This window comes from Nesoenas mayeri (assembly GCF_963082525.1).
Source record: "Nesoenas mayeri genome assembly, chromosome: 1".
NCBI lineage: Eukaryota > Metazoa > Chordata > Aves > Columbiformes > Columbidae > Nesoenas > Nesoenas mayeri.
The window spans coordinates 53,657,946-53,682,589 of NC_137541.1; the positions used below are offsets into that span (position 1 = coordinate 53,657,946).

At 39.8% G+C, this 24,644-nt stretch overlaps 2 protein-coding genes across 3 annotated transcripts in view; one reads left to right on the top strand and one right to left on the bottom strand.

Annotated features, from left to right (window-relative positions):
- Window positions 1-884: 884 nt before the first annotated feature.
- Window positions 885-5,861, top strand: CSRP2 (cysteine and glycine rich protein 2; the record flags this gene model as incomplete). Of its 2 annotated transcripts, none has more annotated exons than XM_080363401.1 (5): window positions 885-996; window positions 2,953-3,121; window positions 4,150-4,282; window positions 4,696-4,789; window positions 5,785-5,861. In XM_080363401.1, the coding sequence occupies 5 exons, from the start codon at window positions 885-887 to the stop codon at window positions 5,859-5,861; spliced, it is 585 nt and encodes a 194-aa protein (XP_080219527.1). The 2 variants fall into 2 exon arrangements, with proteins under 2 accessions (XP_080219527.1, XP_080219528.1); XM_080363402.1 differs by having other exon boundaries at window positions 4,696-4,783.
- A 4,550-nt stretch (window positions 5,862-10,411) lies between these two features.
- Window positions 10,412-24,644, bottom strand: part of ZDHHC17 (zDHHC palmitoyltransferase 17) — a gene marked incomplete at its 5' end in the record, with an annotated part of 75,783 nt that continues 61,550 nt past the window's right edge. The window contains 6 exon segments of the mRNA XM_080343690.1: window positions 10,412-13,511; window positions 15,206-15,300; window positions 17,406-17,563; window positions 17,959-18,042; window positions 21,667-21,760; window positions 23,154-23,216. Coding sequence (XP_080199816.1) covers window positions 13,373-13,511; window positions 15,206-15,300; window positions 17,406-17,563; window positions 17,959-18,042; window positions 21,667-21,760; window positions 23,154-23,216 — 633 coding nt within the window. The 3' untranslated portion in view covers window positions 10,412-13,372.

Sequence of the window (24,644 nt, forward strand, 5' to 3'; positions counted from 1 at the left end):
GTGATAGTGTTTGTCCCTCTCCACCAGCCTTCTGAGTGTCCATTGCAATAATGCATGGGAGGCAGTTTTGCTTTATTTTATTTTAAAGCAGCTGTGGCTCCTGGAGCAGTTGGGTTTCACTCATATACCTCTCTGGTAAAGGTGCAGTTCATGTAATAGTGGTGGAGCCTCCAAAAAATAATCCCCCTCAAACTTCTCTGAAGTGCAGGTGTGATCTCAAAGGAGTTCAGAATGTCCCTACAGCCCTAATAACTGGTTGTCCTGTGAGAGCAACTTGGCTTGTATTGCATCCAAAATAATAGGCCCTGCAGTAAAACAAAATGCCATTGTTGGCACAATTGGTTTTCTTCCATCAGACAAGGGGCCCAATGTTAATGAAGCATAGAAACTGAAATTATATCCATCTGGGGGGGCATTCATTCAAGGTACAGTAAAGCCCTTGTGCATGAAACTGTAATTTGTGCATGTCCAATTTATGTAACTTTCAAAATAATGGGCAGGGACAGAAGGACACATCTCGTGAAGACCATGTCCCTGTTTTTCTTGCTATTTAGCAGCAGCAGCGGCAGCCTCTGTTCCCCTTGCCAGTCCATCTGCTTTTACAAATAGCCGTAGAGAGATGGCCTAAGCCTTTATGTCTGGCCTGTGATCTGAAGGACTGAGAAGTTGATCTGATCACAAAAACTTCTCATGTGGTGTAAGGTCACGTTTTTAAACAGTTGACAAAATCGCAGGCTTGTGCTCTGCCATACAAAGTTTGCGGACCTGGTTTATAGGAGCCTGTAAGCCCAACTTTCCTTGAGCTGGGGCAGTGGAGGACACTGTGGTTAACAAACCTCTCCTCTTCTCCCCTCGTGCCTCGCTGGGCACACAGGGCCACCACCATGCCAAACTGGGGAGGCGGCAACAAATGCGGCGCCTGCGGCCGCACCGTCTACCATGCCGAAGAGGTGCAATGCGACGGGAGGAGCTTCCACCGCTGCTGCTTCCTCTGCAGTAAGTATTCCCCTCCTGTACCCCACCAAAACTTCTCCTGGCATAGCCAGGGGGTCACAACAGCAAGGTGCTGGTCCACAGGAGATGTCCCAGGCTCAGCTGGTACCTGTGATGCACAGGGGATGGCAGCGGCCAGAGGTGGCTTTGTCCATCACGTTGGGCTTGACTTCTGCTTCACCACATGCTTCCTAGGCCTGGTGGTGCCAAAGGGAAAGCTTGTCTCCTGGAGAGGTATTATCCTACCTGTGCAGTGTGGGAGGGAGGGGATGTCCCTCCCAAAGCAGAGCACATCATGCTTCTCCATTCGCACCCCCCTACCCGATCCTTCTCCTCAGGAGTCTAAGGGATCTTTAGGATGGAAACCTGGCTTAAAGTGTTGCTCAAGCAGAGGAGGAAGCCCAGTGGCAAAGCCTCGTTTGCACTGGTCTGAGCTCAGCTGGACTTCTCACAGTGGTCCCAGGGCTGCCAGGAGCTGAAGGAAGAGTTACCAAACCCCTGCCCTGAAGCTGCACACAGAGCGGGACACCAGCGAGCCTGAGCACAGCTGAGTTGTCGATGCTTTAGCACAGCCAAAAGCCTGGACTTTCTTGGCACAGGGGCCCGTGGTTTTCTTTCAGATGAACGGAGTCCAAAGCATTATTTTCCAGTCCAACCAATAAGCCCAGCGAGGCATTGAAAATCACTTTCTCTGCTGAAAAGACCTTTGGTTCGTTGAAGGGAACAAAGGGTCGCTGTGAATCCGAGGCTCCTATTTTGCAAACAGACAAGCCTATCTGTCTGAATCAGAGAATTTTGCCTTATTACAAACCTGAGGTACTGCTTTGTCCTGCTTCCTTGTGTTTAATACCTGCAGGCAAAGCGAGGGTTTAGCCTCAGTTTAGCCACAGTTACAACTGGCCCTTTCAAACCACTTTGCTGTTAGTCTGCAGCGTCACGTCAGCGCACCGTGAGCCTCGGCACACCTACGCTCCTTTCCCTCAGCTCTACAGCAGTTACAAGGAAAGATTAGATATCCCAGCTGCCTCATTTTCAGCCTTTTATGGGAGTTTCTATTAAAAGAAACCTGGAACTTACAGTCAAACAATGGCTCTAGTGTGTCTGAGTATTTGCCTTTCCTTAGTGCAGAGTTCTGCTGGGGTTAAAGTCTGTAGACTTAACAAACATGCATTAGCTGATTTACTTATTGGATATTTGTGTCTCATAAAAAGAACCTTAGAGTTAAGGAATGCCATAGGCAAAGGTCACCCTCTATTTTGAAGACCTTAAACTTCTCTTTAAACAAGAAATTCATAAAGCTTTTTTTTTTTTCCTCCCCAAATTCTTTATCATGGGCATAATGCTGTTGCAGACGGAAAGAGCCTGCCAGCTGGGATACAAAGGAAGGTTTAAGAAGGAAATAGTTCTGCCTTCTACTGTAACCTTGAGCAGAGTGCTTGAATTGTGCTGAAGGACAATGCAGGAATGCCAGAAAAGCACAGCCCCTCCGGTGACAGCTGTGAAACAGACCCAGCTCTGCTCCAAACCAGTGCCAAGGCAGGGGGAAAACCTTGAAGGTTGTTTTTTTTCCCAGCCCTGCCCAAAAGGGCAGGAGAAGGGCTCTTCTGCACCCATAGACTTTTGCTTCGTGCTATATGGCATCTGTCAAGGGAAAATGCTGTCTGCACTATCTGGGTTTCTGAGCAGGCTCATTCATCAAACCACAGCAAGTTTCCAGGCTTTAAATGTCACGGTCATGAAGAGGTGGGAGGGAATAGAACCCTTTACAGGGCTAAGCATAATTCATTAATTCAGAAGACAGCCTGCCCCCTCTTATCTTGAGCAGTCCCACAGCCTAACAGGAAGAATTGTGAGCAAGAAAACCCATAATACGACTTCTCACTTGATATTTGGCTTACTGCATGTGCTGATGGAAATGGTCTCTTAAGGCAATATAATTTATTCTTTTTTTTCCTCCAGTGGTCTGTCGGAAAAACTTGGACAGCACAACTGTAGCGATTCATGATGCTGAAGTTTACTGCAAATCGTGCTATGGAAAAAAGTATGGCCCAAAAGGTTATGGGTATGGCCAAGGGGCTGGCACGCTGAACATGGACCGGGGAGAGAGACTGGGCATCAAGCCTGAGAGGTGAGTGAACTGAGTTTGGGGGAGTGTAGGGGTGACCCTTGTCCTCCAGTACTGTTTGCAGAGGAGTCCCTCAGGCTGGATTTTGTTTAATTCATGTTGTCTGGAATAGGAATGCTGCAAAATACCCCAGTAAAACCAAACATGGGGTGATTAATCTTCAGTGCACAAAGCTTCCACTGGTGACTACACAAGTAGGCACCACGTGAGCAGAAGTTAGTGCAGGTAAAGATGCATGAACCCTACACATGAGCCATAGGGGACTGGGTTATGGAGCTGGTGGTGGCTCTGCACAAGCCCACAGAGGTGACTGAGAGTCTCAAGCTGCTCTCCTAGATAAGCTGCAAAGGCAAATGTTCAATAGGTTCTGGCAGGGATGGATTTGGAAAGCTGAGGATCTGGGGCTACAAGAAGAACGAATTTTTAACTGGCAAATAAAAAACCACTTGTTTTTAATTACAGCCAAAAAGAAAAGGCCTACTAAATAATAAAAGTTCCTAGTCTGATTAAGTCTTTGCTGTAAAGCAAAGCATGTGAAAAGAAGATGAAGTTTGCCTCACAACTTGCTTCATGCAAGTTCCCAAATTATTGCTTGACTTTTACATCATGTCTCCTCTTCAGCCAAGGCAGAGCCAGAACTGATAAACAGTTCAAACCATTAGGTTCAGTGATCAGTTCAGGTTCCAGATTATGATCAGCAAACAGGAATTTAACAGAATTACTTGTAGCTTGCTATCTGATAAATCGATGTCCTGATACAGAATTCAGCACTTCTACAGAACTGAAAAGGTGCTTCTCAAAAAGCTAGATTTTACAGTAGCTACTCACTGTCCTTTGAAGCATGGCCTTTCTCCTTTTTTTCCCCTACCAAGTGTCATTGAATAGCCTTGCTGATTAACTTACCTCTCCAGTTTTGAAAAAGTACTTTATTCTGTGCTGTGTGTTGGATGCTGCTCTCTTAGTGTTGTTAGGAAGAGCAAGAGGTCATTCAGTAAGAAGAATAAAGACAATGAATGTCCCCTTTCTTTCAGCACCCCCTCTCCCCACCGACCCACAACAAACCCAAACCCTTCAAAGTTCGCTCAGAAGTTTGGCGGTGCAGAGAAATGCTCGAGGTGTGGCGATTCTGTTTATGCGGCAGAGAAAGTAATAGGAGCTGGAAAGGTAAGGAACTGCCTCTGCCCTTTTGTACCTGCTGTGTGGACTTTAAAGCGAGCCGGGGATGTTCTGTGGGTTCCAGTAGGGAACAAACTGCGGGGCAGACTTACCTTAAAATTGCATTTCTCTGCCAGCTGTCTGTCTCGCTACAGAGAGCCAAGATCTGCTCTGAATTGATTAGAGCAAGCCTAAACGTTTCAAAACACTGCCCTGAGCAGGACGTTGTGTAGAATCCAGGGCTTTGGGCCACTCGCAGAAATGCAGATGCTCTCATCTGCTACGGGTGCATTGGAATTGGTTTTTATTGCACCAGTCATCTGTAAACAATACTGATACAGGTATCTCTGGGTAATACATTTTTTTACAAACTCAGGCATTCTTTGTATTTAAACTATCTTGTTTGTTTGTTTTTTCCCTAGCCATGGCACAAAAACTGCTTCCGATGTGCCAAGTGTGGAAAAAGCCTCGAATCAACAACCCTAACTGAAAAAGAGGGAGAAATCTATTGTAAAGGTGAGGAAAGAAACAAAGACCATTTGTTTGTGGTTCAAGGAAATGTGTTACAAGGACAGATGCTGAATTTATTCCTGGTATAAGAGACTTTCAGGCTTCTATCAAGATGGAAATGCTCTGTAAGTCATAGGAATAGAGCTGAGAAATGAAATACATATTACTGAAGCTGCTCATGCTTCTGCATCAAGCAAAACATTGCACACTGAGTAACGCAGCAGCAGCCTGTGCCCTCCGCCTGGGTCAGAGAGCAGATTGGAGCAAGAAAACAAGCTGGTCAGCACCCTGCTGAGCCTTCTTGAGTGGTATCGTGGATATAAACCTGATCCACACAGGGGTCTGGTGGCAACGTATGTCTTATCAAATATCTAGCCACAGAATCATAGAATAGTTTGGGTTGAAAGGGACCTTCAAAGCTCATCTAATCCAACTCCCTGCCACAAGCAGGGACATCTGCAACTAGATCAGGTTGCTCAGAACTCTGTCCAGCCTGGACTTAGTTTCCAAGGATGGGGCATCTGCCGCCTCTCTGGGCAACCTGGGCTACCACCCTCATTGTAAAAAAAATTTCTTCCTCATGTCTGGCCTGAATCTCCCCTCTTTCAGTTTAAAACCATTACGCCTTGTCCTATCACAACAGGCCCTGCTAAAAACTCTGTCCCCATCTGTCTTACAGGCTCCTTTTAAGTACTGAAAGGCTGCAATAAAGCCTCCCTGGAGCCTTCTGTTCTCCAGGGTGAACAACCCCAACTCTCTCAGGCTGGAACCCAAGTCTGAATTACTTTCACAGAGCAGACTGGGAGCTATGACCAAACAGCTACAGCTACTGAGTTTAACCATGGCAGACACAGAACTTAACAAAAGGTTTTTAAGCATTGCTTCTGATGGGGAAGTGCAGGTGACTAAGCGGGAAGCAGCCCACGGGTTTAGCCTAGACAGTGCTGTTCTTAATTACCGAGCCAGCAGCCTCAGCTTCTACATGTTTATGTTTCTCACAGGTTGTTACGCGAAGAACTTTGGCCCCAAGGGGTTTGGGTACGGCCAGGGAGCGGGTGCCCTTGTTCACGCCCAGTGAGGGAACACGTCTCAAAACACCTTATGGCTCTGCTGAGACCCTGCTACAAGAAAGAAGAGAGTTTCCTAAATGTTACTAACTACTGTGGAAACAGATACTAGTTACCGTAGTGCTTGGGCCATACATTCAGCAGATGATTTTTATTTTTTTTTAAAAGCACTGCTTTTCTCTTGCTTTGTGTATCACACTGTAACATTTAATACCAAGTATCAATTCAATAAAGCTTTGCTTGTTGATATATCCTAAACCCAAGTGTTACATGCTTTGTCAGCAAAGATAAGTAAGGGGAGTGGTGTTGGGGTACTCTGGGTGTGCAGGGGTGGAGATGCGATGATAGACTTGGTGCAGCCCTTCACTGAAAACCCAGTGGGACTGGAAGCCAGACATACATATTGCTGGTCACAGCTTTCAGAGGTGGATGACCGTCCTCCTGTATCACACCATCATATGCATGTGCAAGCCAGCCAGCTGCTCACTGCCCAGAAGCAGCAGATCCTAATCTATTGCTCTGTGTAGTGACACAGCTCTGAAAGTGATAGATTTTAAGAAGCTCTATGCCTAAACAGCTGGCTGTCTCTGCCATGAATGTAAACCAAACCTTTTTCACTGTAATTTTGTGTGGGATTGTACCATGCTTTGGTATTGAGATGTTACTATGGACAGGACTTAGTGTGCAGGAGTACTCTACCAAGACAGCTGAAGATTCATACCATTCCTACTCAGCAGTTGACCAAGGTCTGGACTAGCACATCAAACTCAGGTTTTAGGAGCAGCTTTTGACCTTCTCTCAGTAGTGTTATAACCCTCAGTTCCCTGAAGATGGTAGAAGGCTTCAACCTCTTGAGGATGGCACCTGGAAAAGGTAGCTGCATGGTAACAGAGCAGAATAAAACTCTGCCTTTAACCACCCTGGTAGATAATGTGACTTCAACTCAAGATGATAGGCAAGGAGGAATAGCAATTAAACACATCAAATTCAGTGTATATCTACTCCATGCAAACACACCAGCTGGGTGAAAGCCACAATAGTCAGGATCCTTGACCCTGCTAACATAACTCTTCATTAGCAGCAGTTCCTAAAGGTCTACAGTTAGGAGAAAATTAGTTTTCCTCAGCCAGTCCTTGAGTGGAAAGCTCTCAGAAGAGCTTGGCTTCTTCTAGGGCCTGGAGCAGCCCCCAATACAAGCCTGTGAGGCCTGAGCTGATGGCACCTGCAATTGCCCTTCTTGTGAAGCAAATGGGAGTCACCTCCTCAGCTCTTAGGATCAGTCCACCACAAAGGCATTACGTGAGAATGAGGTACTTAAGTCTAAAACTGTGAAGCAAGGAATCACCCAGTTTGAGGTAAGCTGCTCTATTTTTAAACAAGTAACCAGCAGTTAGTATGAACTGCTTAGCAAGTTTTTTAATATTTTTTTTAAATCTGGGGCTAAGGTTCTAGAGCACCTGAAGCAAACCTTCACCAGTGAGCTCAGGCTCCCCTGCCAAGCCCCCTTTGCAAAGCTTGTGGTTTGCTCTTGCCTACAATAGGGAGGAGGCACATGAGAACTGGGCACTGACACCTCTTAAAAGCACAAATGGTACCTCAGGGGAGCAGACCTGAGCTCCAGCAGGTAAGAGAGGGTTGTAGGAGCTCCTTTCCAGCCCTTCCAGTGAAGGACATGCTATTGTACAGTGAGGGCTTCACTAGAGGCCGACCACACCTGTAGGGAGGCACAAGCTCCACCCTGGTGGCTACAACCCATGTGGTGTTATGGGGTGAAGGCAGAAGGTTCAGCTTCAACTCTCATCACACCCAATAGAAGTTAGTTAAAGAAAAGATGAGATTTGAAACACCATCTGTTGTGGGAAGGAGGCTGGTACCTCTAGGGGGGGGAAAAAACACTTCACTGAGTGAATTTATGGAGATACATTCAAGACTAGGAACGCTACAATAAAATAGTGAGCAAATGTATCAGCACCGTCCAAAGCAGAGTTTTCAAGCAAAATCTACGACTGCGATCTGAGGTAGTGAAGCAGTGCAAGCCAAAAGCCTAATTAGAAAAATACGTACCAGTCAAAATAATACATACAGAGCATTTTGTATGGGTTACAGAGCAACAGTGTGGATTGTGAGGAAGAACAGACAGACGGCTCAAAATGTGAGCCAAGAGCTTGTACAGTTCACAGAGAGGGAAAGATTACAGCTGAAAAAGACAACAGCAAGGCAGAAGCAGCACACATTTGGGGAAGAAACCTCTGGTCCTGCTACTCATACTGATGATTCTAATACTTTTCTACTAAAAAAAGTACTTTTCTCCTTTGCCAACTTGACAGTTGTCCAGAAAGGGTTGAAAGGGCTGATCCCCTCTGACTCTTTCAACCTGAACATGGAAAGCTCTAACTTAGAAGCAGTATCCAGGCCCCAGCAGCCGAGGACATGAAAATCCCCTTTCCACCGCCTTGTTACCTGATGGAAATGCTTAATCTTCTCAGGAACAGCATTACAAAATGCTGAGCATCACCGTTTGACAGACAGAAACCAAAATAACGCTCTTGACACGCTATTCAGCAGGTGAAATTGCTCCCTCATTAGTTGATGTGGCTACTGTAGAGGATCTGAAACCGCCACAGTAGCAGAGCTGGCAGGTGCAATTTATGCTTGACAAAAATGGGCATCTAATATAATGTTCATTTACCTACAAAAAAGAGCTTTCAGTTCTTAGAAAAATGAACAGAAGAAATGATCGGAAGTCATTTAAACCACTAAAAATCATGAGCTTTCATTTACTAGAAGTAGTCATAGCAATAACTCACAGCTCCACACTGCTCTACATCACGAGTTACATCATTTAACCACAGAAAGAGAAATAAATGAAGGAAAACAGAAAACTTGTAACCATAAAGACAATATACTTGCCAAGAGAAATGAAAACCCAACACTGAAGTGTGTTCACTTGGTTACTGTTAACTTTTCAGCAGCAACAAAACATGGATGAATAAATGCTTGGCCCAGGCTGGAGTAATACTAACTAATGGAGTTAGTCTCAGTTTGGAGCCCTAATGCCAGGAGAGACTGGCTCTCAAAAGCACTTTGACTTAATGATCTGGAGATCTTAAGTAGCCTATAGGATTGGAGGCAACATGAACAGGGCACTCTGCTTATAAGATAATGCAAGTAAATTCAACCTGTAATTGGTGCAATTTTTACTGAGGTCCATGCAGTAGCCTAAGGTGGATAAAACGCAAATGCAAGCATTCTGCCTTCACAGCAAAAAAATCTGATTTCACTTAAGGGCAGCTCACGGGAGGCAAGAGGGAGTGAACTCTAATCAAGCCATAATGAGGGTGCATAGGGCAGGCTTCTTCCAAACAAAACAAACCAAGTAACCAGGTTTCCAGTCATTAGGAGCCCACCCATACCTCCCAAGAGCAGCAACTGCTCTGACAGAGCACTGCAAATCTCTGTTGGAGATCTTCAGTACAGAATATGTCTTTTATAAAAAAAGAAAGTACTCTTTTCCCTGTCTTTTACTGGCCAAGTCAAAGGGTGGCCAGCAGAGGCAAGCTTGGGCCCAGCCTCACCAGAACCATTCCTTGGGGAATCATAGAATGGTTAGGGTTGGAATGGACCTCTGGAGATCATCTAGTCCAACCCACCTGTTAAAGCAGGTTCATCAGAGCAGCTCAAACAGGGATGTGTCCAGCCAGGGTCTGAATGTCTCCAGAGAAGGAGACTCCACAACCTCTCAGGGCAGGCAGCCTGTGCCAGGGCTCTGGCACCCTCAAAGTAAAGAAGTTTCTCCTCATATTCAGATGGAATCTTCTAGAACAGCACCATCAATCCTCAATGTGTGCTAATATTGAACCCATACCCAGCAGAAAACAAGAGACTTTTTCTTCTCCCCATTAGGTGTGCTCTTAAGTCCTAGCCTTATACTTTAATACATACTGCTCGTTATAAATACCCTCATTAAATCCAACCTGGATGGTTACCTCGTTTCTACTCAGAATCTAACCTTTAGCACAAACCAGAAGAGTCAAAGTATTCTGTCTCCTGCAAGTGGCACCTAGAAATGCACATCTTGCTCATACCTACCAGCCCTGCGTGCACATCTTGTCTTCCTTTAGAACACCTCAAATGCCATTATCATTAAATATGTACATTTCACCACCTGAAACGCTCTCTAAAAGCAATTCTCCCTCATGAAATGTTATCTTGCCAGCACCTTTACTCAAAAGAAAGGTGTACTAATTAGTGAGTGGTAACTATAATTGGTAGTACAAAGGTATACTTTACCAAAACCCAGTAAAGTGGTAGTTGGCAGGATTTCACATCAGCACAGAATTGGGTGCATGCTCTAAGACACCTTGTACATCCTTCTGGAAAAAGACTTTACTAAAATAAGATGCAAGATAGCAGCTGTTTTCTCATGATGCAGCTTCTGAAATTGCACAGAAACAACACTTTGAAATCATATCCCAAGTCAAGACAAACACTGCATCTAAGAGTCAATATTTATTTGATTAATAACTTACAAAATTTAACAGATTTAATTTATGTAAGGAGAGCTAATTTATTAAACATTTTACAGATTTTTTTTTGTTCACAATGTAATACATCAAGATCTCAACAGTATTAAAATAATACTTGGCACAGTTATAAATAAAGAATATACAAAAAAATCCATAGCTTAAAATGTAGTGATGTTTTACACATTAATTGAAAAAAAAATCTGGTGGACATCAAAGAATACAGAAAACCTGCAAAGAAACAGCACATGTTTAGGGCCAAGACAAAATTCCCATTTATTCTCCCTATGTCAGATTAAGTTGTTCTGATCTGCTGTTGGTCTAGGTCAGCTTCAAGTTTCAGAAGCAATGCAGTTTTGGTTCAACAAGTGAAATGTAAGTTTCATAACTTGACAGAAAAATGCTGCACAGTTGGCTCCCCCCTGCTTGATTTTATGATTTCACACCAAAGGATTCAGTGTTACTCAAGACAAGTTACATTTTACACTGGAAGCTTCATATATCCCAAATCCATAGATGCAAGTTAATTTTCAGAACCACCTACTATTGCTCAAATTCTGCAGGTCTCAACAAAACTGTCACCAGAGAGCTACTAACAAGTAAACAGCGCAGAACTCACTACGTACTACCAAAGATCAACTCTCCTTTTGTGACCATTTTTGACATGGACTGCATGACATAATTCGTGGCAGTTAATGCTACTGGGCAACTAAAACCAAAACTTGTATCACATACTGAACTGCTCTTCTGGTGCTAGGCGATATTTAATAAAGTGGATTGAAGTTCTTCAAGTGAACCGACCCCCAAAGGAAATGTGGAAAACCAAACCAAACCAAAACAAAAGGAAACAAAAAAACCTCCAAAACAAATATGCAGAACATTACTGGTGATTAAAATAAACAACATCATAAATTCTTCATGCTTTTTCTTGATTGGAAAAAAACATGAATAACTTACGTCAACTCTTTTCACTGAAACAGAACATGTCTTCATTACAATTACAAATTTAGTCTGACAAAAACCTCAAAAGCTTTTTGCCACTCCTACCCCCAAACCTCTCCTATTAAAACTGTGTCCAAGACGATGTTGATTTTTCCAGTATTAAACATTCAAGTACTCTAATGCTGCACTTCTGTAAATCCTGATATCTGGTACTTGCAAACTAAGTGTGTGTCTTGAGATCAATGAACAACTACAGAAAAAATGTTTACTTGCAAATACTGAACATCAACTATTTACAGTTTCACTGCTCCTCTTACTAAGGCAAGGGCCGGGAATACCACTAGATTGGTTTATTACCTGTAATCTGCATATTACAGAAAACGCTAATTTTGCCAAGCATCAAACATGCAGTGAATTTGCAGGGCATAATGCCTATTAACAGCAATATTGAACATCACTAAAAGCTCATTAGATATCTTCCTACACTTTTTTTTGGTTGAATAAAATGAAAATGAGCAGCTTTAAATACACTAAACACACACTCACGGAGAAAAAACTATTTGATAAATTATTTATATACAGATACACATTCTTTACACTGGTCTCAGACATCTGCTTTCGGGTCCCTCCCCAAACTCCCCTCACAGGTTTCTCGAACCACTGGGTTGCTACAGCACTTAGAAGAGAACTAACCTGATTCTCAGTCTCTCTGTAAACAATAGTTAAGGAAGCAGTGAACAATTCACTATGAGTATGTGAAAACAACAGAACAAAAATCAGTGCATTGCAGTCAAGAAAAGCCCCTTTGGAATGCAATTTCAGATCATTCCTTACCTTCCAAACATACCTGTAGCATGAGAACTTAAAAAAAGAAATTAAGGGTGATTTCCATGTGCCAATACACCATCTTCTTCAGAACATTGCATTACATTTTCTGTGAGCGTGTGCTATTATGGGGATTTTTTAAAGTTTGTTTTCCATTCTTTTACATCCAAAGAAAACAAGCATATTTCAGACAACTTTGGCTTCTTCTTCTGCAGTTGCTCTCAATTTAAAACTATCTTGTCTTTCCATAATAGAGATTTTTGCTTTCACATCTGTGGTTTTCCCCCATGCAATTTCTCTTCCAACGTGTCTCCAATTACACTACACTGTGCTGTATAAGGACCAAACCTAATATTGAAACATTGCTGTTTTTAAGTTGCTTATAAAATTACTTCAAAGACAATGACTTTTTCACACTTATTTTCCTGAACATTATACCCTGTAATCTAGTTTTACAGGTGTATCATGCATTTAAGCAGGGCTTTGACAGAAGAGCTTTCCTTATTTGCACAATTGTTTATTTCAGACTATATAATCTCAGAACAGGGTTATTACAAGTATTTAGTTGTACCACTAAGTGGTGGCAAAGACAATCACCAAAAAATGTGGGCAACATATTTTTTCTCAACATTATCTGACGTGCCCTACTGCTACAACTCAGCACATTACAGAGGATTCCCACCACATGATGTTTATAACAGCATTGAAAAGCACATTTTTCAATGTACATAATACTACAGAAAATCTGTATTAAAAAAAAATCACATTACAGGAACTACAACATAACAATCAGTGACCTCTGCATCATGAAATTTAGTTTTATAACCTAGATACTTGTTTCAGTGGAATTATTCATATTGGGAAATAATTTTTTCTGCTCAGCACAACGTAGCTACTTGTGTCAATACTTCAATAATCTCATGCTCCATTGTGAAGGACCTTAAATAAAAAACCCAGCAACAAATACTGTGAATATGCTGTCACGAGTAATTCTCATGTTCAGAACTGTTAAAATCCCTTTTTGATCTTCCTCCTCTTCCTTATCAGGTTTGGCAGTTTATTCTGTCCGTTTTTACTTTTGTTAATAAAATTCTGATGAAGAGAAGGTACCTTATGATTCATCATCAGCCTTACACATAGCATGCTACTCTTCAAGGGATGTGGATTCGAGAGAGAGAGAAAATTTTTCAGGCACCACTCAGATATGATATGCTCACAGGATGAAGGTGGTGCTACACCAGCTGGTAGCCTGATCCTGAAGTTTGGTCATATTCTATTGTATACTGCCTTGTCCAGTCCACGATAACGGGCCGAAAAAGACCACAGCATCTGAATTCAAAGAAGTCTATAATGTTCCTTATACATCCATGGCTATAAACAGAAGAAAAACACGTTAGCAAGCAACATCACAGTTCGTCTAACAAATCTTTTTTTGTCTACCTACAAATTCTAATCCTCATCCTTTAAGCTCCTAACTGTAGAAAACCAACTCAGATAAGAATTATCTTAGTGCTTGCTGATGAACAAGTTCTGAAATAAGAAGTAGTCACCAGACTGACGAATGTTTGACCTTCAGACACAACCAAGACACTAACTTTCTTCGACTACCAAAACTGTGTGGAGAAATGCAACATGTCATTGGTAGTGCACCATCCTGCAGCATAGCAAAATAGTTCAGATCCCCTTCTAAGAGGAAAGCTGCACTGTGCAGATGGATGCATGACAAAACTGTATGAATTGAATGTCTTCCTAGAATAATTTCCATTTTTATTAATATCTATTTCTGTCATAAATACTGGTTCACCAGCTGCAGGTCCAAGATCAATTAAGTCCCCAGACAACACAAAATTAAGAGAGTATTATCTGAATTAAATGAACTAGTCAAGTGCTTTATGTGGCTGAATCAACTAATTGTCAAATATTTAAGACACCTACATCAGAACTCCAACTCCTTTTTTTTAACTTAATTACACACGGGCTGTATAGATCATGGTTTTCTGGAAGAGAAGCTCGTGTTATGATACATGCAAGAAGAGGCCTAAGCAACAAAGAGATGACAACTATTATGTCAATGCTTCATCTGACATGTGATGCCAGGTCCGTTATTTTAGACATCTGGTGTTATTTTCGGGAGTCATTCTTATAATAGCAGCTGTTTCAGTGAAAATGGTTTGTGAATTTGACATTGGAGACAAAACCAGCAGGTTTTTTTCCTATCCTGTGCACCACCCTGTTTAAAAACAGATCACACAAATTTCTCGTCTAGCACAGAAATCGAACTGCCACAATAACTCCCATTTCCTGTTCCCCTGGGTGCCACCTGAAAGAGCCACAGCTCCCCCAGGAGATCCAGCATCCTACCAATATTCCAGACTTATTTATTTCCTGCGTTGGCTCCACAAGCTGCTCCATGCTGCCATATTGCCATCCCAGTGCTGTATTATCCCCAAGCCTCTCTCTCAGCTTGTACCCTCCCCACTACACAAACCAGAATCCCAACTGACACCCAAAAGCCACCCACATCTCACCCATGCAACACATCCTTCAGTTCCTGGGACACCCTGCTCCCCTCCCCACAAACAGCTTTGCCCGTGCTCTTCCTCCCGAGCAGGAAGGAAGTGCTGCCTCCTTACTGACAGCAGAGAGAGCAATGGGACCTACCACACAGAGCAAATGCAACAGCACATTAAATATTGCTCAGGAGAAAGTGCCTGGTGTGGAACTGAAGATCCAGGTCAACACTGACACCATGCAACAAGCAACTACCTCTGGTTTGGGTATCTGACTTATAAAGAGGATATTTATTTCCCCATAAACTCTACAGCAAAATATGACCACAGACGGAAAGCATTATTTTCTATGTTTATGCATCCTTGTCTAGTCATGACAAAACATTTAATACTTAACTGGACAGAATATGTCACTGTAAAAAAACAGCTGACAGATTCAGCATTCCAAGCAGTGAAACTACTTTAACAGTATTTAGCTACGTTCTGTTTCAACAAGCTGCACAAATGTATGCAAGGCTACAGAAATAACAAAGATGTTTACACTTTAAAACTTACTTGAATGGGCTTTCAATAGATGTGGTCGTAACTTTAAAGTGCTTGTATCTTCTTGCATTCATTCTCTCATTTGTAGTGATACCTAAGCAAGATATCTGAAGGCAGGAAAAAGATTAAGCAATTTAGCTCATGCAAAAACAAGCAAACAAGCCCTGCACGAGACAGACTGAAAAAGGAGGACCCCATTTACTGTTTCATACTCATTCTCTTGAAGAATGAATTTTTGTTTGTGGAAACTAGAAGGTCCGAACATAAAGCATCATACAACAGCTGTACCAAATTGTGCAAAAGGTTTAATTTTGAAAGTGATCAGAAATAAATTATGGTCACTCAAAAATCTCTGATTTCTTAGTCCATAATAAAGAGACAACTTTACTATATTGTCAGCTGAAGTGCACTGTAAACAACAGATTCAGGAGTTATTTTACACGGTGTCTGAACTGCTTTCTTTTCCTCCTGGCATCCCAGTTTTAGCAGCAGTAATATATTCTCCCCATTCATAAATGTGTTCCAATAATGAAACTTTTCTGTCTACAAGACAAAAAGATGGCCAGAAAAAAAAACAAGGTGTTTTTTTGGTTTTGTTGTTGCTCCTTATGTTTTTTCATTTTTACAGAATGAGTTGGCCCAATGGCCATGCTTTTCTTTAACAGCCTTACAACTATGTTAGCCTAAAAAGGTATCTTACACAAAACTGGACTTTACTGTAATGTGATACAATTGGAAATACAAATGTGAGAACTCTCTTAGCAGCCGTATACTGCAGGAATATTAAATCTTGTAGTTCTTAAGGAAACATAAAAAGTCAACTCTGCTGCATGTTACAAAAGCAAGAACACTGAGAAAGTTAAGTTTGGGTTGTCTACGTACATCAATGGGCTCTCAAAGGCCAACTTTTGAAGTAAGAAGTAAAGGTTTTAAATTATCCTTCTAAGACAGTAGGTAGTGTTTTGCCAATAATCCTGCTCAGTTCAATAAGAAGGACAAGTTAAAACTTTATGATGGAGAAGAAAAAAAAAGAGAAGCAAGAGTAGGGGCTGTGCAGTAGCAAATAGAAAGAAGCAATTAAGAGAATATCTTTATTAATTTTATCATTATGGCAAACTCCAAAGAGATTTGTCAAGAACAATTCTAAGTTTCCTATGTGTAAAACTCTTAGGAAATTTAGTAATATGACTGTGTTCAGCTTTCTTGTTTCCAGGATTACTGAAGAACTCAAATGCTAGAATTATTTTGCTTAATTACATTAATGATACAAAAGACTATGATATGTATTCCAGGTGGCATAAATCACAGATTCATCTGTAGACAGATTGTATTAACAGGAATCCTCAACAGGGAACTTAATGGATCATGATTTAAGTATGACAGAAAGCTCTCTGCAAAGTTACATGTTTATTCTGCTATAGAAGTCTATAGTATGGAATAGGTAGGTAAGACTGCTTTGAAAGCCACCTGAAATACATGTAGTTACCTCTGCTCATTTGTCTTGGGCAGGAAGGACCTCTGAAAGACTCAATGGTTTTTGCTCACACATACAAGATTTTGAAATTATACATGTTCTAAATGATGATGGTAGAAAGAAGAGGACAAAACTCCTGAAAAGTTTTACCTACACCTTAGGGGATGATTTCTATTTCCAGGATCTCTAGAAAGATTAAACTGGCAAGTCTTACAGTGTGTTAACGACAAGTCATACCGAAAGACTTAAGTCACACTGAAGGGCTTTCAGTATGACTTGTCTTTCCGTATAAAGGATAAAGAAAAGCTTGGGTTTGGTTGGATTGCAGTACAGTAATGTGATCTCAAATCACACTGAAGCCATATAAGAAATCACTGTAGCCCCTTTAAAGTTACCCCTCTCTTTCTGCTAATGACATAGGGCATTATTCCAAGTGCAACCCACAGATATTATCCTCTATTGGTCTTTATTGCCTTTGTCTGGTCTGTTTTGTCTTCCTGTCATTCTAAGAATGGAAAGCAGGAGGTAGGTACTTTAACCTCTTGCAAACAGAAAAATGAATGAGAAGTGAATGATGCCTAATACCCAGAGACAACAGATGCCTGCCTCCTCCAGTGTGGCAGAGAGACTGAAATCTTGGTCTTGCCCAGTGAACATTAACATTTAAATGACAGAATTATTTGATATTCTTAAGTCACTCCCAAGACTCCACATTACAAATAAAGTGCTCTTCCATACCTGATACATCTGACACATGAGTAACACAGCCACCCACATGAAGTGAAAAACACTGTTTAAAAACATCCAAAACATCCACGGAGAACAGGTAGCAATCTGTGTAATATAGGTCCAAAATCCATCCTTTGCATAACTTGTCTCACAGTGGAAACCCCAGTCTAGAGAAAAAAAACCAAGTGTCAAAAATAATACAGAAGATTTAAAATATGTTACTGTACATCAAAATAATGCCCACATCAGTATGTATTAAATTAAATAAGAAAACAACAATGTGCTAAAATAGTTTAAATTGCTCTCCCTTGCATTCCCAACTCCTTGAATACATGATATATGCACATACTTGGCTCTGTGATGAAGAAAAATGTCTAGGACAAGAAAAACATCATTTTCTAACTTAAAATATCCAATATAGTCCACTATTAATACGCAGTTCAATTCCAGAATAAAAATATCCAAAGCTCTAACAATGTAGTAATCTGTCAAAATCCATACCAGGTGATAAACAAAGTATCCATAAGCAATTAAATAAAGCCAAAAAAACACATTTACTCACAGGAGATACATCCATAAATCATCCAGCAGATCATAAAAAGCAGGAAGAACAGGTATCCCATAAAATAGCGATGGTTCCCTGCTCCTGAAGTTGCACAAGAACAACAGCGATGAAAATTACTACACTTTCAGAAGAAGGACAATACTACATCAGCAAGTTTAACTGCTTGCTTAGAAGAACTACTTATTATTATATACAGAAACACTACTCCAAAATATGAGACAATATAACTTCAAGACAGTGAAATTAGCTGGTTTACTTCTGCTTCATTTTCTTCAATTTCTGTCACATCAGAGATACAAATCAGACAAATGCACTTTATTTGCAACCTGTTTCATGAGTTAATAAAATTATTGATAGATAATATTTATAACAATGTTGGTGACAACTGTTGCAGAGTCCTAAACAGCCAGGAATTACACATCAATAAATATTTTTAGAATTCCATTAAAAAAATCATCAGGCTGAAGAGTTCATTCCCTTAAAAGAAACAAAAATACGAATAAATATACAAAAACCCTTGATAATAAGCTGAGAACTTGGGCTTAAGCCTGCTTGATGGAGCTAACTAAAAATAACATACCTAATAGAACTTGTAAAACAAATATGTGTAGCTGAACAGATGAGGCCCAACAACCTGGCTAAACTAAATTAATGGGATATAAACCATTCTGCTTTAGATGGAATTTAAATGCAAGAAAATTCTGTTACTAAAATACTGTCCTATTTTTAACATTAATAAAGCTAAAAAGATGCCTCTTGTGCATGTACATAATTCTGAAGTACTCAGCCTTCCTTCTGTTTGTGAAATATGTCCACTGTTGCAACCTTCCAACAGCTCTAGGCTGTACACTAAACCCACAGAGATGATAATGGGCTACAAAAGATGTGGCTGTCATCATGTACCAGCACAGCATTTACTTCTGCATTATGTCAAATGTTTTGCCTGCTAAAACAAGAGCATCCTCTGGAGGCAGGAAATAATCAAGTGAACTGGAAGGCTCTATAAATAAGAGATGAGGAAAAATACACATGCAACACAAGCTAGACTAAACACAATACATTTCCTTGAAAATCAAACAAGTTCCTTCAGACACAAAATATGTTGTAACATTGCCTTCAGTCACCTAAGAGCATGTGAGAAATTGTGCTGGGAATGTCCCCAAGGTATAACTTTCACTTGCATACTAAATTTCAAAACTGCTAAGTTTCATAAAAGACATTCAAACAAACAAACAAACACAAACAAACACACGCACACACACACAAATAAAAACAAAACAAACAAAAACAAACCCAGAAGTTAAACGGTGACCTAGAGGTTCACCAGAGGCACCTGATGAGATGCTCTTTTCAGTAGCATCTTCAATTACACTAAACCAAATTCTGCTTAACAGGAACTCTTCCTGTATTTGGTAAAATTATACATGTAGCATTGAAAACTACAAATGAGACAGGTACAACCTTGGTCACAGCTTAAAAAAATAAAAGATTTCAGATAAAGAAAGTGGAGAAACTACATTTCTTCTGTATCTGAAATAAGACTGGACAAAACACAGCACCACTCTCTCCAGCTTCACCCTGGACTGGCAGGAACACAGTAAGTTACCCCCCACAGCTAAAACAACAATGCTGTAAGAATTGTTCCTGATTTCCTTTATATGTCTGTACTTATATTATACATAAGTAATAACACACAATAAAGAAAACTGATTTTTCACTGATGGAGTTATACTGTATAATTCAGACAGTTTGTTCATTTATTAATTTTTGCTACTTTTAGCTCCTTCGAGAAGAACCTTTACTGGGAGGAAAAAGTGAAAATTATTCTAAACCATAAAATAATTTCTCATATACACAATATATCTTACATCAGAACAATAACTCAGTACAATGTCAACACAACCCAGTTGAGAGATCCTTTCACGCTTTAACTTGAAAACGACATTTCTGTTGCAAGTCTGCAGTTTGTGTTTGAAATGTAAATACAAGTTCAATAAAATCTGTTATTTTTAGTTTTCAAACAAGCAACTGTAAAAAACATAATGCTATTTTGACACTCCATTAAAAAGACAAGTCTAATCACCTTTAGAGACTTGCTCACTGTAATTTTAACTAAAATGTTGTGGGCATGAGAAAGATAATTTGCCTCAATTGCTAATTTATTTATTTTTCAAGTAGTCTGCATTTTTTGTCAATCTCTTCAGAATGGTAAAAATATTACCTCTGAATCTCTTTATGTGCCAAGTTTTATGCCCAAAGGATTAATTTTAGAGTGTCTGTACACACTCTTGCAATCTTTCTGAGTTCTAACTTTAGTAACATTCTTGTCCTTCTAACACATCCCAAGGAAGGCTACAGAAAATATTTCCAAATTCCACCTTTCCAGAAAGGCATGATTCATGTTTCCCTTTTTGGCAAACATCCCATGAATGCTGTTTTAAGAACGGGTTCAGAGTCACTGTGTCCCAGTCTGAGTGACCCAGAGGAGCCATATAAGGCCATTGAGACCATCACTCCCACCAGTTCAGGGCTGTTCCCATCGTGGGATTTATAATGGTTTTTCTCCCAGCATGCTTTCAAGCATCCTAATGTTTACTTTTACCTCCACTTATCCCAATCTGTACGAGCCCACTAGTAGAGGGACTTTGCTTTTCCATCAGCATTGTTTTTTTAAAAACAATTTTCTCCACCTAACTTAATCCCATTACTCGCATACTCTCTTATCACACACAAACTAAGGTCTCGCCTTGCCCAGATGTTTTTATATTTTTCCAGTTACTGACTAAAATACTAAATCAGGGGTGTCAAACTCACTTTCACTGGGGGCCACATCAGCTTCACGGTTGCCTTCAAAGGGCCGAATGTAATTTTAGGACAGTATAAATGTAGGAGCAGTTACATTTAAGTCAATGAGACTTTAGTGATGTTCTATTACAATTCTAATGTCAGCATTGACTCTTTTTACTCTTGATCATAAGACCAAACTACTATGACTACCCATTATTATATATATTCGGAAGAACTACAATGAAGCATTTATTGGCTGTCAGCTGTCAATGCATCCAGGTCCTAATTCCTCCCCAAGACTAAAGTTACCTCCGCTTGCATCCTAAAAAAATAAACCAGCAAAGCAAGCTGCTCTCATTTCCTAGCTATCAAGCCTTCAGTGCTCCCTGCATGATAATGGTTTTCAAATATGTTTCACAAAAAATATGACAGGGAATAGTAGCATTTAGAGACTTCACACCTGTTCTATATCTGTTCCTTTCATCACCACTGGAGAGAAGAAATGACTATGTGGAGGGTGAAAAAGAGAATACCTCAACAGGAGGTCATTGCATATCTAACTGCTATAACCATTAAATTTTTCAATATGTATATTTTCCCATTAAATTACTAAAAATTATTGGTAAAGATGAAAATTTTTATCTCATGTAATGTATAATAGTCTGTTGTGGAATCGGTATGTGTGCTCTCTACAGACACTAAAAGGCAGTTAAACTTTTCATCTTTTAGTTACTAGAATTTAGGTTAATGAAATATATACATAGGCAACTGAATTAGATGCAGAACAACTTTCAGGATGAGTATATAATAAACAATACAAATGAGAATAATGCCAAGAAATGCATGTAGAAAAAAGATTAAGCTCAATATTGAAAATGCTTTTTCTTCTACCACATTGTATCTTAGCAAATTACTCACCTACGCAGTTTCCCACCCACGGGCAGTGGTGATCGAACTTCGCTATACACCGATTGCACACACCACAGTGTTTGGACCTCACTGGCTTCCGTATCTGTAACCATGATTAATGCTTGTTTACAAATGCAAAAAACCCTGATATATTTTAAATAGAAAAAAAACCTCCTCAATTTAAATGTAAATTCATTTTGCTATTTTTAACCCCTTAGAGAATTTCAGCTTGATGCTAATTTTTAAAGCAATCTTAGCTATTAAGCTTATTCTGTACATTATTTAGCACATCTATACAACCACACAGAAATTATTATCACACTATTTTTGTTATATAAAGGATTTTTTATTTCCATACAAAGTTCGCCTATCGCCTCCAGCTATTGACCTTTATACGGTAACCCATTTCATTTCAGCTTTTTAACAATGAAAATACAGAATGAGTTTGGGTTCCACAGTTCTGTCAGTATCATTCATAACGGAGTTCCAACATAAAGTCTTCCAGCTTATTTTCTAAAAACAGGAATATGACGCAAGAAGTGGAACTCAGTGGAACTTAAAATGCTAAATTACTCCCAACCTTTTTTTAAGAAGGTTATTTTTTTGAAAGAAATACCAAATGGCAATAAAAAAGAACTGATCATAAAGTGTTCTGAGATATATATGTACATACACATACAGAATTTTTAAGGTGCCACATCTGTGCAAAATTTTACAGATTCAGTTTTGCTAATATTAACATCATTCATGTTCTACACAGGTCAGAGCATTATAGAGTAACACTGATAACCCTTATAATTTTATATTTACTAGTTAACTTTCTAAAAAAGGACTATATTACATTTACAATGTAAATGTCTTTCCTTAAGCAGTTATTTCCTTTTAGATTTTCTGTGGTGAAATTAAATATTAACAAATCCAAGAAAAGTATTTGCTCACAATTTTGCAAGCTTTACAAAAATTCAGGGTTCTTTTTCCCCTCCCAATTACCGTCAAATTGAGAAATATACTTTGACTTTTGAAAAAAATATTTTACTAGAAGCACTACATAATTTTGCTAGGGGTTACAAAGGTGGTACAATGGCACCTGGGATTTTCATAACTTTTTAGATATATAACCATCCTTCTTGGTAGATATATTGGATACTTGGATTTTGACACTGGCAAGTTATTTCCACAGCGATAACTTTTTTTCCTCTTACTGTTACAGGGAGTTTTGTGTACAGATACGTTATTTAATGAAAACACTGCCTAAATTAGAAACTGCGAATAAATCCAGACCTTGAAACGTGTTTTATATAGAAACATCTAATTTTGGCCCAGCTTGAAAAAAAACAAAAACCACAACCAACCAACCAACCAAAACCAACCAACCACCAACAAAAAACAAACAAACCAAAACAAACACAAAAAACTCACAACCAAAACCCCACCACAACCAACAAAAAGTCCCACCAAAAGAAAAATGTGCTACAATTGATTAAAAAATATAGTACCAAGCAGGTGCTGCAGAATATACTGAGGTCCAGACTTCCTGTCTCTGCAAGTTCTACTATTGTCTGCAGAAAAAAGAGTAAAGAAGACAAAAATAGAATTAGCTTACAAACAAGTGCTGACAACCACTGTAATAGCTGTTTCTCAGACCCAAGGCTGTGAACTCTACTTTCTACACACAGGAACAACTTAAATTCAGCTGAATCTGATTTTAAACCTACTTTATTAAACCAATATGCACGTTTACCTCTAAATTAATTCTAGCTTATTCTTTGTGTAAGTTAATTAGAGAAAAAGCAAGCTTATATTAATTTTGATACATCCATACAGTGATTAGCATCAGTTTGACTAAAATGTTGTTAAATCTATTAAAATTAACACAGCTGAATCTCCAAAGACGAACATAAATAAAACTAGCTAGCAGGATCAGCTAGTCTAAAATCCAGACTATCTCTCTAGATGTAGCCCATCAAAACCTTTAAATCTATATTCAACTCTTTCCTCAGATGTTGACGCTTCAAGAAAGAAAAGAAATAATGCATACCAAACCTCCTCTTACAGTTAATGCTAGATTTATAGGTCAAGTGATACACAGAAGTAGGTATCAGTAAAGCATGCCTATATCTTCACACTAAAATAAAGCTTTTTTTATTTTGTACAATCCTTCAGTACCCATTTCACTGTTGGAATAGAAGGAACCTATTATTCTATTAAACGGTTTCCAACAATTTTAAAAACTCAGCAGCTGAAATCATGCCAGGTGAGGCTTAAATGACTTTTGCAACATATGGAAAATATCCTGAAAACATCTTTTGCCAGAATAAGCCTTCCTTGAATCAGAAGGAATTCACTCAGTGTAGATGATCTAATGGCAAATAGATCAATTGCCTGCTCTCTTTCAAACCACATGTATTGTATGTATCAAGGTGGTTTCTAAATGCAGAAGCAATAGAAGTCCTTAAAACTATTTTCTCATCATAGCAATATAAACAACTTCCTTAATTAGATGATGACTACTAAAGTGGGTATCTTCACTTAAGCCACAGAAGTTTCCCTCACAAATACTACACATAATAACTGGTTAGGAAAAATTTATGGAAACTTTTCCTCAAAGTAACTAGTAAAACCTACAGTCAAGAGTGGGGTAACTTGGTGTCTTAAAGCTTTCCCTGCTGGTCTCAGGTAAATGGAGAACAATATTTACAGCTTTCTAACATTTCTAAGCTCTGAAAGTCAAACTATTTTTTCTCCCTGTCTGTTGTATTCCCATTTGCTCCTGGCCCAGTGTTCTTGTCTCCACCACCGCAACCCTTCAGACCCCCACTCCAGCCAACCACCACCATGCACAAGCCCCTCCATGTCGCTCCTGCAGGTTGCCAACTCCAAAACTCTGCATTCTCTTCACGTCCCCCCCTCTGCCATCCCTCACAGCTCTAGCAACATTTCCCACCACGGGATGTGAAATTAAAGGGCCTCCTTCACAAGAGTAACTT